At 33.0% G+C, this 13,792-nt stretch overlaps 1 protein-coding gene across 1 annotated transcript in view; it reads left to right on the forward strand.

Moving 5' to 3' along the window:
- The first annotated feature begins 406 nt into the window (after positions 1-406).
- Positions 407-13,792, forward strand: part of SMU1 (transducin family protein / WD-40 repeat family protein) — a 56,702-nt gene continuing 43,316 nt past the window's right edge. Inside the window, exons 1-6 of the mRNA XM_088961869.1 lie at positions 407-767; positions 1,719-1,929; positions 4,651-4,803; positions 7,831-7,879; positions 8,403-8,486; positions 8,619-8,722. Coding sequence (XP_088817995.1) covers positions 739-767; positions 1,719-1,929; positions 4,651-4,803; positions 7,831-7,879; positions 8,403-8,486; positions 8,619-8,722 — 630 coding nt within the window. The 5' untranslated portion in view covers positions 407-738. The remainder of the gene's footprint in view (positions 768-1,718; positions 1,930-4,650; positions 4,804-7,830; positions 7,880-8,402; positions 8,487-8,618; positions 8,723-13,792) is intronic.

The raw sequence follows: 13,792 nt of genomic DNA on the forward strand, positions 1-13,792 counted from the left end.
AAAATAAAATTATTAAATCTTTCAGATTTTCTCATGCATCATATGGGTCCCTACTAGTGTGAATTAAAATAAAAAAAGTTGAAAAAATTGAGAAAAATGAAAAGAGGTGGGGGAGAAAGGAGAGCCATGCTGACATGGACCATCCAATTTTAATATATACAATATATATATATATATATAAATTTTATATCATAATACATAAAATATTTTATAATATATTTTTTGCTATCAATAATATTATATAATATGCATTATATTTTAATATATAATACTTTTAGACCAGTCTCAGGCTCAGTTTCGAATTTGGGAAAGCCAGAGCTCGGCTCGTAAAATAGTCCGGCTTGGTGTTTTGGAGCCCAAACCTGAGCCAGCGGGCTTAAAAAAAAAATTCATCCAAGCCCGATTTACGGATATAGAACAGACCGGGCCAGGCCAGCTTGTTGGACTACCTGGTCCATCAAGAGGTCTACGCATATTCAGTGCTTAAAGCAGGAAAAAAAAGTGCAGAGATCGAGAACCTCGGTCCTCAGTTGGTTTCTTTGCGAGTTTGCATGCGCCGTGCGGGTAGGGTTCCTTTCTTGTTCTTCCACAATGCAACTGGGAAAATTTATAAGCAATAGTCAAGCAAGTTAAATACGGTAGGGTTCCTTTCGTGTGCGTGTACCGATTGATGGAAGTTGCAGAGATTTTTGAGTCCTACTAGAGGTCTTCTTATTCGTCTGCTTGTCTACAACAACGATGTCTACCTTGGAAATCGAAGCTCGAGAGTACGTTTTCAGCTTAAAATCTTCATTTACTTTTTAAATATGCTCAACGTGGGTGTTAAAGAAATTTTGGTTTTATGTTTGGTTCACCAACTGGCTTTCTCTGCAAGACTTTTAGTCGGTTTGGGAGTTAATGGCGGTAAATTCAAACAGGAAAAATATAACCAGAAGGGATAGGGCACACTCTATGCTACATAAATTTTGTGGCGGACAGAGTAAATAAGCGCATTCGTTTGTCATGTCATTCTTCCCTGCCCCTTTTTTCTCCTCCCTTATGTGTCCATCTCGTAGCAAGCATGCAAAATACCTTTTTTTTCCTCTTCTAGTTTAAAAGAAAACAGCTTACGCCTGTAAATTAATCAAGACCTAATTTGTTGATTTGAATTGTTAAACTTTGATGGTAAAAGGTTAGTAGTTCATCTGTAGTTCCTTGTTACTATTGAGAAAGTGCCTGTAATAACGAAATTGACGTATCATGCTTTTAGGTTAGGGCACATAGAGATAAAAGGGATTCAATAGCAGAACAACTGTCAATTGTAGTTTTTCATTGAAACACAGTGCTATAATTGCTCATTACTGTTAACTATTATTAATTTTGTTATCCAGCTATTCATATGAACACAGCGTTTTAGAAACTTTTGCTATGAATGACTGATGTGGGAATTTAGAAATGAACGTCCTTTGTTTTACTGATTTTGCAGTTTATGTTATGATTCTTTAGCATGGTCTTAATTTGTCAACCACTTTCTCTTAGCAATCTTAGTTTTATAGTTCATTAAATGCTATTGACTACTGTACATTTACATTTTCTGGTTTTTTGATAAATCGCTTATTTATTTTCACCCATTGAAGTTTTACATGGTTCAGTGATTTACATCATTTCCTTTTTGAGCTGTTTCGAAGCATATTTAAGGTGGAAAGAAGAGCTGGTCTAATGGAAATCATTTCATGCAGTGTCATTAAGATTGTGCTTCAGTTTTGCAAAGAAAACTCCTTGCACCAAACATTTCAAACATTACAGAGTGAGTGCCAGGTCTCTTTGAATACAGTAGACAGCCTTGAAACATTTGTTGCTGACATCAATAGTGGAAGGTGGGATGCAGTCTTGCCTCAAGTGGCACAGCTTAAGCTTCCTAGGAAGAAACTGGAGGACTTGTATGAACAGGTATCTAAAACAAGACTTTCTGAATTAAAAATATCTGGATTGATCAAAAGTAAACATCTTGGTTATTGCCTGTTAATTTATGCTTCCATCATTGTATGGATACTGATGGCCTGGTGACTTGTTTTAATGCTTCTGAACTGAAGAAAATGTTTTGATGCTTCTAAGCTTGCTAAATACTTATCATGTGAATTTTTGATATAGTCTTGATTCTTGGAGATGCGCAAGGGCTGCAGTGTTGTGGCGTATTTGGGAAGAAAGAAATTTATGGATGTTTAGAGATAAGTTCAGGAAGTCATAGACACCATCACCATTAAAGTTGTACAGTGGGTTAAAACATTGAATATCTTTGCCTCCTTTTCCATTGACGATATATGTCGAAATTGGAAATCAGTGCTTGTTTTTTTCCACAGCAAAGAAGCCTTTACTTGCTGTTTGGATACCTCCTCCAGTGCCTTTTGTCAAGCTCAATTTTGATGGCTGCAGCCTTGGTAACCCATGGAGATCATGAATTGGAGGTGTGATCAGAAACAATTAAGGCAACATAATTGCAGTCTTCTTGGGCACAATAGGGGTTGGGTGAATATCAACAAGAGCAGAACCGTCATCAGCTTTGGAGGGACTTAGAAGAGTAAAGTTGCTGAACAACACAAGCATGATCTTTGAGAGTTGGGGGGGGGGGGTGGATGGGATGTGCAAGAAAAGCACAAAACAAAAGCCAAAAGCCACCCAGAATTACATAGGCATTGGCTTTGTACAAAAAAACTCTCTCCACCCCTAATTTAGCCAAAAAATCATCCTTGGAGTTCATCTCCCTTGGTATCCATATAAAAAAGCAAGAAAAGGAGGAGGATAAGTCTTAGATCTCATTAAGAAGATGGGCCAATCTTGGGCCCTTTTCTTTATGTACTGCCCAGCCAATAGCAATACTAGAGTCCCCTTCAACAATAAGAGACCTGACTTGGATCGATTTGACCATTCTCAAGCCAGTTAGAAGTGCCCTATCTTCAGCCTCAGATGCATCGGCAGAGGCAGCAAGCATACTAAGTGCCCAAATAATAGTACCAGCCCTGTTGAAATAAAGCTCCATATACCAGCTGAGATTGGATGACCTGAGACTTATATATGTTGCATTTACTTATATGTACTTTAGACAAAGTAAAAAATAGATAGAGAAAATAGGTTGATATATTAGACATTTTCTAGATGATTGAGCAGGTAGAAACTATTATGCCATAAATTTGCTTTTTTTTTTGGGTGATGTCCATGCTCATGCTGAGAAGAGACAACAAAATAGGATATTGGTTTTCTAGATGATTTATCATGCAGTATTTATGATTGTGTGTGTGTGTGTGTGAGCAGACTTTATGGATGTAATATCAGTTATTTTGTTTTAATAAAAAAATCAACTTATAATAAAAAAATCAACTTATGATCCAAATCATTTTTTTTGACAGTTGAAATGATTTATTAATTCATTAATCAAATGATAGGACTGAATCAAATGATAATTGAAATGATTTGATATGATCCAAATCAATTATGGATGGCTTGAACTTCAAATAACAGAACCAAAGTTGCATGGGGTAAAGATCTACCCATTTTTTACTAATAATGGTCCAAGATTATGGTTAATAAGAAGGTATGATGAGGGATAAATAAAGCCTTAAAAAAGCCTCAGGATACCAACATAGGATATCACAACACCCACCCCTAAGGAATTCCCTTACCCCTGTAAATAAAACCACCAGATGCTTTTAAAAGAAAGTATGCTAACGTGTTCATCAAACACAACTTAAAATAGAATATTCAGTGTGACTGCTAAAATCCTATCTATTTAAGTGCTTAACTACAATGGATAATCTCCTTTAGGAATCCCACAAGTGCTTTGTGAAGATTACTGTTGATTGAAAGGGCTGAAGTTTTGACTCCAATCACCATGGTTAATTTGACTAGGAAAAATGCGTAGAGTTCTTGCACTATTGTCCCTTCAAAAAGCTCCCAAACCCAAAATTGAAGTAAAGAATTCTGCACCATATTCCAATTCCAATTCAAAAAATGCTTAACTATTTGATCTATTTCTTGGAGTTCTATTTTCATTGAAGATAATGTTATTTATTTATCCTTATATCATCCATATTAGTGGTTCCAAACATATTCCAATTATAGATTAGTCTTCTTTTGCCAAGGTGAGAGCCTTGCAGATGGCCAGTGAGCTCCATGATCTCCCATGGAGCCATGGAGGTATCTCCAAGGAACTGAAAGAACTTAACATTTATTTTTACAGGGAATTGTGAGTACAAAACTTGGACCCATCTTTCTCCCCCAAACAGCATGAAGGCAGTTTGATTGCACCTAAGTAGTTATGATCACTTTCAAGCTGAAATCTTCATAGTTCATCCTTGAGTCTTTCTTGTCTGTCAATTATTTTTCTTATTGATTAAGGAAAAACCCAATGGTTTCACAAAATTAGCTGACCGAGTTTGGTCCAATATTTCTGATCTTAGAATGAATTGTTTGCTCAGGAAGGTGTACTCCCTATTCAACACATACTTATACATGGGAAGCTATATATCTAATATCTTAAATATTTTCCATCTCTTAATGGAGAGAGATTCTAATTGTTATAGCTTCCATTTTGACTGTTTTTGGGCATTAAGATCCTAATTGTTTAAGGTGGCATGTTTATTGATACATTGTTTAACCAATATTTCAAAATTTCAGATTGTTTTGGAAATGATTGAGCTTAGAGAGTTGGATACAGCACGCGCTATATTAAGGCAAACTCAAGCAATGGGTGTCATGAAACAGGAGCAGCCTGAAAGATATTTGCGGCTTGAGCATCTCCTAGTCCGTACTTACTTTGACCCACATGAGGTTAGCATCCATGTTTCAAGAAAAAGTCCCTTGCTCTTATTTATTTATTTAAATTTTTTTGAGAAAAGGTCAAGTATTTTATTAATAGACAAAAGATCCCTGTACAACAAGAGGCTGTACATAGGGAATGTACAAAAGCTGCCACAAGTATCGCTATACCCCCAACCCCTGTTTCTTTACAAAAAGATTGTTATGTACAAAAACCAATGCTTCTGCTTTTAAATATCCTGGCATTTTTTGCTTGCCATATGCACCAAAAAACCACTACTAGAACCATACTCCAGGTCAGCTTCCCCCTTTTGCTTAGACCTCCTAACCTCCACTCCTTTACAAAATCCAGCACCAATTCTGGACAGCATCTCCTCATCTCAGACAGACCCCAAATTTTGGCTCAAATCTCATAAGAGAACCTGTAATGTAACAAGAGATGGTTCACTGACTTGATGTGATCTGCACATAGCACACAAGATGCAGAGTCCAGCAACATTCCTTTCTTCAACAGGTTATCCCTTGTAAGAATTTTATTAAAGTAGGCAGTCCAAACAAGGAAGGCTACCTTTGAGGGGACATTATTGCTCCAGTATTTCATTTTGCAGTTCCATGCTTATCTCATTGATTGTTTATTAGTGTGTCTTCCAATAGAATACTAGATCTCCATTGTCATTTATGAAATACGAGGGGAATAAGTTTCTGTTGATCATAAAAAAGAGTATAAGAAATTTCTTTGTATTTTCTTGTCTGCACTTCTGTGGGACATTGGGCCTGTTGAACAGTCTCTGCAGGTTTAACTGCAAATAAAATAGTTGTTGGAAGAAAATTAAGGATTTTCTGGATTTTTTTTCCTGGGATTGGATTCAGGGTTTCTCTTGCAAGTGTGTCACATCAGCAGAGCTGTTTAATAGTGTGCCGGTAATTTTCTGACTTGTTTTAAGTCAGCTCTTAGTATCTGCATATTTAAAGCAGACATTCATCGGGAAAAATGAGTGTTCGCTTTAAATATGCAGATACTAAGAGCTGACTAAAAGTCAAATCAGAAACTCATCGGAAATGGTCACATTGTTTGTGGATGACATTGTTTTAATTGATGAAACTAATGAAGGATTAAATGCAAAATTAAGCTTATGGACAAATGCCTTAAAAAGAAGAGGTTTTAAAATAAGTAGGACTAAAACAGAGTATATGACATGTAAATTTAGTAATTATAGGAGTTTCAATCAAGACGCACTTAGGATTGGGGACCAAGAGATAACTCAATGCGACTCAACCATTTCTAGTACCTTGGTTCAATAATTTATAACAAGGGAGAGATTGAGGAGGATGTCACACAAAAAATTAGAGCAGGATGGGCAAAATGGAGGGGTGCATCTGGACTTTTATGTGATAGGAAAATACCACTTAGATTAAGAGGAAAATTCTGTAAAACACTTGTAAGGCCAGGTATGTTGTATGGAGCGGAGTGTTGGGCAGTCAAGAAACATGTTCAGAAAATGAATGTGGCAGAAATGCAAATGCCAAGATGGACGAGTGGAACTTATAAGTAAGTTATCCGTAGGAACTTAGGAGTAGGTCCAATAGGTGATAAAATGAGAGTAGACTAAGATAGTTTGGGCATGTGCATAGAAGACCATCAACTGCGCCAGTTAGAAAAAGTGATTTGTTACATATTGAAGAGGATAGAAGAGCTCTGGGTAGACCAAAAAGGACATGGGAGAGAATAGTGAAAAATGATTCAAGCACTAACAATTTAACAGCGGGTATGGCTTTAAATAGAACGGATTGGTGAAAGAGGATTCATGTAGCCAACCCCATATGGTTGGGATAAGGCATGGATGATGATGATTCATTGAAAAAAAAAAACAATTGTTTGATTTTGTTTCTTCCTCTCCTTTAGCAGTGGGGATAGAGTTAATCTTATGCTTAGTTGTGGTAGATTACCCTTACGCAATCCACAAACTGTGATTCCTTGTATTGCTTGGTGGTTAAGTCTGACAAATTGACAGTTGGTAAAATGTATTCATACAACTTAGTTGAGAAGTTCTGTCTGACATCGTCTTCAGATCATGCTTACTGCAATCCAGAAGTTGAAATTCAAGAAAAGTGGATTTGTTTCTATCATGGTTAAGCCATGTTGTCATACTGTGATGCCTTTTGCGTTGTGTATTTTCATTCAGATTACTGAAACCCCTGTCCATTCTTCCTATTTGTGGCTCCTTATCCAAGTTGGTTGCATTTTTTTGATAAGCAACAAAATTCATTTATTAAAGATAAATAAGATTGCAAAGTTACTGGATAGGTATCCAGGCACCCATATTTTCCATAACAGAATTACAATTCAGCACAAAACAATTGGTAGCCATATAATCTGACATTCTGTTTGCTGATCTCCTAACCCAGTTGAAGGAAGCTCCCACTTCCTTGGCTAAAGACTGAACTTTCCTTATGGTCTACCTAAGCCCATGCTCCTGGGATACTGCTGCTCATTTGCTCAACCAAGAAATGACAACTTAGCATTTCTGTCTACCTCCAAAAGTTTGATTCCAAGAATCCAAGTTTCTTACCTATCCTAATCCTTGCAGAAGTGCCAATACTTCCACTTTAATAGAATCATTAGTTCCAATGGGGCCTGAAAACAAAGCTTTAATAGTACTCATTGAATCTCTAATTACACCTCCAATACATGCCAGTTCTGGGTTGCCTAGAGAGCTGCTATCAAAGTTTAACTTCATTCTTGGACTTGACAGTGGTTTTCCTTCCATCATAGCCTTGTCCTTTACCTTTGAAGATAGAGATACTTCTCCCCAAGCTCTCAAGATCTCATCCACATGGACTTCTTTGAATGCTTCCAATATTTTTACCCAGCATGTCCAGGTTGGTTGCATTGGCTTCTATAGTTTCTGTAGAGATTTCCAGTGCCCAGCAAGAGCAGTGTTAACCTTAGAACTGCAATTGTGAATGTCATTGAACTAATTGTCATTAATCTAAGGGCACACATATGGATTCTTTTGAAATTGATACATTATGTAACAGGCTTATCAAGATTCAACGAAGGAGAAGCGTCGTGCCCAAATTGCTCAAGGTTTGCTTATCTTGCTTGCTATGATGCTATTTATTTATTTGTTTGGTTATTTTCATCTATTTCTGATAATTGTTAACAACTATGGAACATTTGAAACCTTTATGTGCAACAAAAGTTTTATTTTGTTGCAAAAATTTAGATCTAATGGAGAAAAACTCTTTAGCATACCTCCAAGGCTATTTCCACTCCATACATAAAAAAAAAGCTATTTCCACTCCATACATAAAAAAAAAGCTATTTCCACTCCAGAGTTTACTGCCATCTACTTTGTTACTGTAATTTTCTACTTTCAAGAGCTGTCTCAAATTTTAATTCCAGATTTTCAGAACATGAGGTTGAATTAGGTATAACTATATACATTTAAGCGGTACATGTATTTAACTATGTATATATCCGTGTGCATATTTCAATATTTTTTTAATGCAAACCTGTAGAGCTTTTACTGCATAGTTGATAACATTCTGATCTGTTACCTATATTTACCATGTTTTTGTCAAGAATGATTATTCTCTTGCATTTTCAGCTCTTGCTGCTGAAGTTACTGTGGTGCCACCATCGCGATTAATGGCTTTGATTGGTCAGGCTCTAAAGTGGCAGCAGCATCAAGGTTACTGTTCTTCGGATCTGTCTGGATCAGGACATTTGTGATGACCAGATGGGCATATGTACATAAGTTTGTCCATATTACATAAACACAGTTCTATATGTCGACAAATCGTCTTATTTATGAACTTTTCAGGTTTACTGCCCCCAGGAACACAGTTTGACTTGTTTCGAGGAACAGCTGCAATGAAACAGGATGAAGATGATATGTACCCAACAACTCTTGCACACACTATAAAGGCATGGCGTAGATGGATACACTAGAAAACATGTTTCTTCTCATTTTCCATTGCTTAATGTTACAAAATTGTTTATTTGCTTGCTCTCTAATTGCTATGCTATGTTATTTCAAAAGTGAAAAGATGGTTCATGCTTCTGTGTTACATTGTTTCTGTTGTTGCTAGCTGCTTGAATATTTTGTAGCCTATATATATTAATCAATATCAAAGGATATAATTTTCCTTGTTTGATTATGTGATGGTGTTGAGAAGATATTATTAGGAACGGTGCTTACTTGATTTTATGCATTGAATTGTTATATGAAGCCAAACATGTTTGAGAAATTTTATTGCGTAAAATTATTCTTACATTTAATGGAAATATATTAAATTGTAATGTTTCAGGGCTCAACTAGTAAGCATTATGTTTCATTAGATATTATGTGTTGGTTATTGCATGTTGGTATTTGGAAAATACTAAGTTCTTGTACAGGGCAAAATATTGAATGGGATAACTGAAGAGTCAGGCCCTATCTTATGGACAAAGATCCTCTGAAAAAAAAATCTGTGTGAGGTCATCATTAGAAACCACAACTGTTTGAGTGGAAAATACTCTGTTGGACTGTTTGGGAGGAAAGAAACCAAAGAATTTTCTTTGAAAAAGAAAGAAGGAGGTTATCATTAGAAACTATAACTGTTAGGGTGGTTCAGTGAGTCAAGACTACGAAGCTCTTTGAGGGGTTTACAGCAGGAGATATTATTAGGAATTGGAAAGGTGTGGCCCTTTCAACTCCTCTTAAAGCTGTCCCTAATCCAGTTTGGTCCCCTCCGGCTGGTGGGTTCACCAAATTGAATTTTGATGGTAGCAGTGATGGAGATCCAGGGCCATCAGGTATTGGAGGAGTTTTCATGAGGGAGAAAGAATTATTGCCTTGTTTTCAGGCCCCATTGGAATTGGGGATTCCTTAAGAGCTGAAATCTTGGCAGTTTTGGAAGGGGTAAAGAGGGCAAGGGATTTGAATATAAAAAATCTGATGGTGGAGGGTGATTTGATGTTGGTTATTGGCTGGTTGAAGAAGGAAGGTATGGGATTCTGGAAATTTTTAAATGAAAAAAAGAAATTTAAACAGCTGACCCAGGACATGGAATTTAAGTTTCAATGGATTAAGAGAAGTGCAAACTCCTTTGCTGACCCACTTGCCAAAACCAGGGGTGGGAAGAGAGTCTTTTTCGGGCAATGTTGTAACATGAATATCATTCTCAGGGAGGGTTAAGAGATTTTACCCCTCCCTCCTATCTTTTGTACTTTATGCTTTCATTTTATCATTAATAAAATTCAATTAATTATCCAAAAGAAAAATCTTATGGACAAAGATTGCTTGTCACTACAGGTTTTTTAGAAAACCTTTTCCCCAAATAAATATCTCATAAGGTTTCCATTATAGAGATTTTCATATTTTAGGACTCACATGTTATAGGTGAATACACCTTGGAGATCTGAAGAGGAGAAAAATAAATGTTATATACTTGTAGATGAATATCTTACAGCTGTACACATGTTAAATTTGGAAGTAGAAAAAAGTGGGTAGAAACTTGATTGTAACTCTAAAAAATGTGCTTTTCACATGCAAAGGTACAAGAAACCTCTTCCAAGAGATGAGTAATCCTGCACTTGAATGCATGTAAATGCTCTCGTCCTTTAATTTCGTTTGTGGATGGAGAAGAACTATAAAAAACATAGCATTGCAAGTTTGTAACTTAGCAGAACAATGTGCACTTCTAGATATCTTATCCTTTAATTCCAAGATTTATGGTTAGATCTCATAATGTGGCATGGATTCAAATCAACATATCTATACTACTTATAAAAGTGTGAATGAGGAGGTATTGACTTCTGGATTTTTTTACCAAAATACCCTTCTTCTTGATTTTAGTTCATCTCCATTGAAAAGGGCAAAAAATGTAATTAAAAGAATACTATTAAGTACATTCAATTACCTCTCATTAAGTCTCACATTTAAGTCATTAAATAAATCACATTCTCTCTCATTGAATCCAACATTTATACATTTGTTTATCATCATTAAATTCCATTAATAAAGTCATACACAATAATTATTAATAGAATGGAATTTTATATTTTAAAAATAAACGTAGAAATGAAATCATATTTTTCATCTAGGTGGTGGGTAAAAGTAGTTCAACCATTTGAGTCAAATGGATAATTTCATGATGCCATAAATAAATAATACAAATTTAGAAGTATAAAAAATACTTTTATTTTATCATTATTAAATTCCACTAATAAATCCATACACAATAATTATTAATAGAATGTAATTTTATATTTTAAAATAAACCTAGAAATGAAATCATATTTTCCATCTAAGTTGTGGGTAAGTACTTCAACCATTTCAGTCAAATGGATAATTTAATGATTTCATAAATAAATAATACAAATTTAAAAATATAAAAAAATACAAAAAAGTATAGAAAAAATTGACCAAAAATTGGGCACGTTTCTATTATTATATACTTTTCATATTAAAAAACTAAGTATGATATAATTTTATTAATGATGGACATCAATTATACAACTTAAAGCCAATGGAAAATTAGACCATTATCCTATCAAGGGGGTGGGCTAGTGGTTCAACATTTCAGGTCAAATAGGTTAATCCATGATGTATAATTAAAAATACTATTTTTAAAATAGAATAGTACAAAAAAATATGAAACAATTTTGGACACATCTATAATATTACATACTAATAATATAAACAAAAATAAGTATGGTAAATAATAATTATTTTATCAATGATATAAATGAAATGCAAAATTTAAAATCAATTTGAAAATGAAACCATTTCTGTATCTAGATGGTAGGTAAGTCAATGATCTAAGATTTTGGGTTAAATGAGTTAATCTATGATGCCATAACTAAGTCACGAATATTAAGTAAATAAATAAATAAATACATATATATTATATATATATATATATCTCAAAGAAAAATATAAGCTTTGTATAAAGCATTTTGATACAATTCTATTGTTATATATTCACCATATTAAACAAAATAAATGTGAAAATAAGAATTACTTTTATTGCTGACGAAAATGGAATACATGATTTAAAATTAATCAAAAAAGCAAAATATTTTTCCATCCAAGTGGTGGGTTAGGGGTTAAATTATCCATGTCAAATGGATGAACACATGATGTTATTATTAAATTATAAAATACATAAAATTCTAGAAAATGTAAAAATTCATCGATAATTTTGGGTACATTTTATAATATTATATATTCATCATATAAAAAGTGTGATTAATGAGAATTATTTTCGTCAATGATAGAAATGGGATAAAAATTAGGATAAAAAATAAAGACCATTAATGTCTAATGCAAGACCCTACTAATCATGTCAAATGGTTCAATAATTTAATTAGCTAGGTTATCGTAGGCAAGTGGCTTTGTAGGGATGAAAACATATTAGATCAGATTTGCATCAGAGTATAATCAAATCTGATATGATACAAAGATTCAACCGAATCTCATAAATATTTATTCGAATCCGAATCCGGTCAAGATGTGGGATATACGAATTTGATATGATCTGATTTATTTATTTTTAATAATAAATTATTAGAAGAAAAAGAAAATATGACAATTGAAATAAAAACACAAAATAAAAGTATTTTTCAACTATTTCCATCATATATAAACTTTACAATTATGCAATATAAATAACATATTTATAAATAAATAATAAATAGCATATATATTATATAAATATTATATATAAATAATTGACTTGACCACGATATTAAATACCAATGTTCAAATAATATATTGGAATCACATTTCCTCTCGTTTAATAAGTAGTTTTTATTATCTCATAAATTAAATAATAAAAAATAAAATATAGATTTTTTATAAATTTTATAAAAAATTTAAACATACATTAATATTATATATTCTTCATATTAAACAAAAAATGTTTGAAAAAATAAGAATTATTGTTAGTAAAGGTAGAAATGGCTAAAATACAATGAAAACAAATGAATTAATGTCTTAATCATAGTCCATTTTCTTGGTTAAATAGGTCCATTTTCCTGGTTAAATAGGTTAACGGTTCAACTAGTAAGGTCATTTGGTTGCTGATTGTTATCATCATCATCATTTGATATAGCCATGTGCAAAAGTAAATGCGAAAATAATAATTCTTTTTATAATGTAATACATTATTTAAAATCAATTGAAAAAAAGGTTTTTCCATCCAAGTGGTTGGTTAGTGGTTCAACTGTTCATGTCAACCGGATCAAGACATGATGTTATTATGAAATAATACAATACATAAAATTATAGAAATGTAGAAATTTGTAGTTGATTTAAGCTATAATATATAATATATAATGTAGAAATTCTATAAAATATATATAATATTGTATATTCTTCATATAAAAAAAGTGTGATTAATGAGAATTTCTTTTCATTAATGATAGAAATGAGATAAAAATTAGGATAAAAAATAAAGAGCATTAATGTCTAGCACATGACCCCACTAACCATGTCAAATGGTTCAATATTTTAATTAGTTAGTTCATTGTAGGCATGTGGTTTGGTAGGGATGCAAATAGATCAAATTGGATTTGAATCAGGGTATATTCGAATTCGATTCGATTCGAAGATCTGATAAGATCTCATAAAATTTGATTTTGATCAAAATGTCGGATATCCGAATCTGATACGATCTGATTTAATTTAAAAAGTATTAAAAGAAAAAGAAAACATAATAGTTAAAATAAAGAAAAACAAAAAATATAAGTATTTTTTCAACTATTTTCATCATATATGAACTTTACAAAAATGCAATGTAAACAACATATTTATAAATAAATAATAGATAACATATATATTATATAAATGATATATATATATTTATATAATATAATTAATTTGACCACAATATTAAAAACCAATATTCAAACAATATATTGGAATTGCATTTTTTCTTGGTAAATAAGTAATTTTTATTATCTCATAAATTAAATAATAAAAAATAAAATATAGAATTTTTTATAATTTTT

Source organism: Nelumbo lutea, chromosome 1 (genome assembly GCF_056320005.1).
Source record: "Nelumbo lutea isolate HS-2025 chromosome 1, American lotus-T2T, whole genome shotgun sequence".
In the NCBI taxonomy this organism is placed as follows: domain Eukaryota; kingdom Viridiplantae; phylum Streptophyta; class Magnoliopsida; order Proteales; family Nelumbonaceae; genus Nelumbo; species Nelumbo lutea.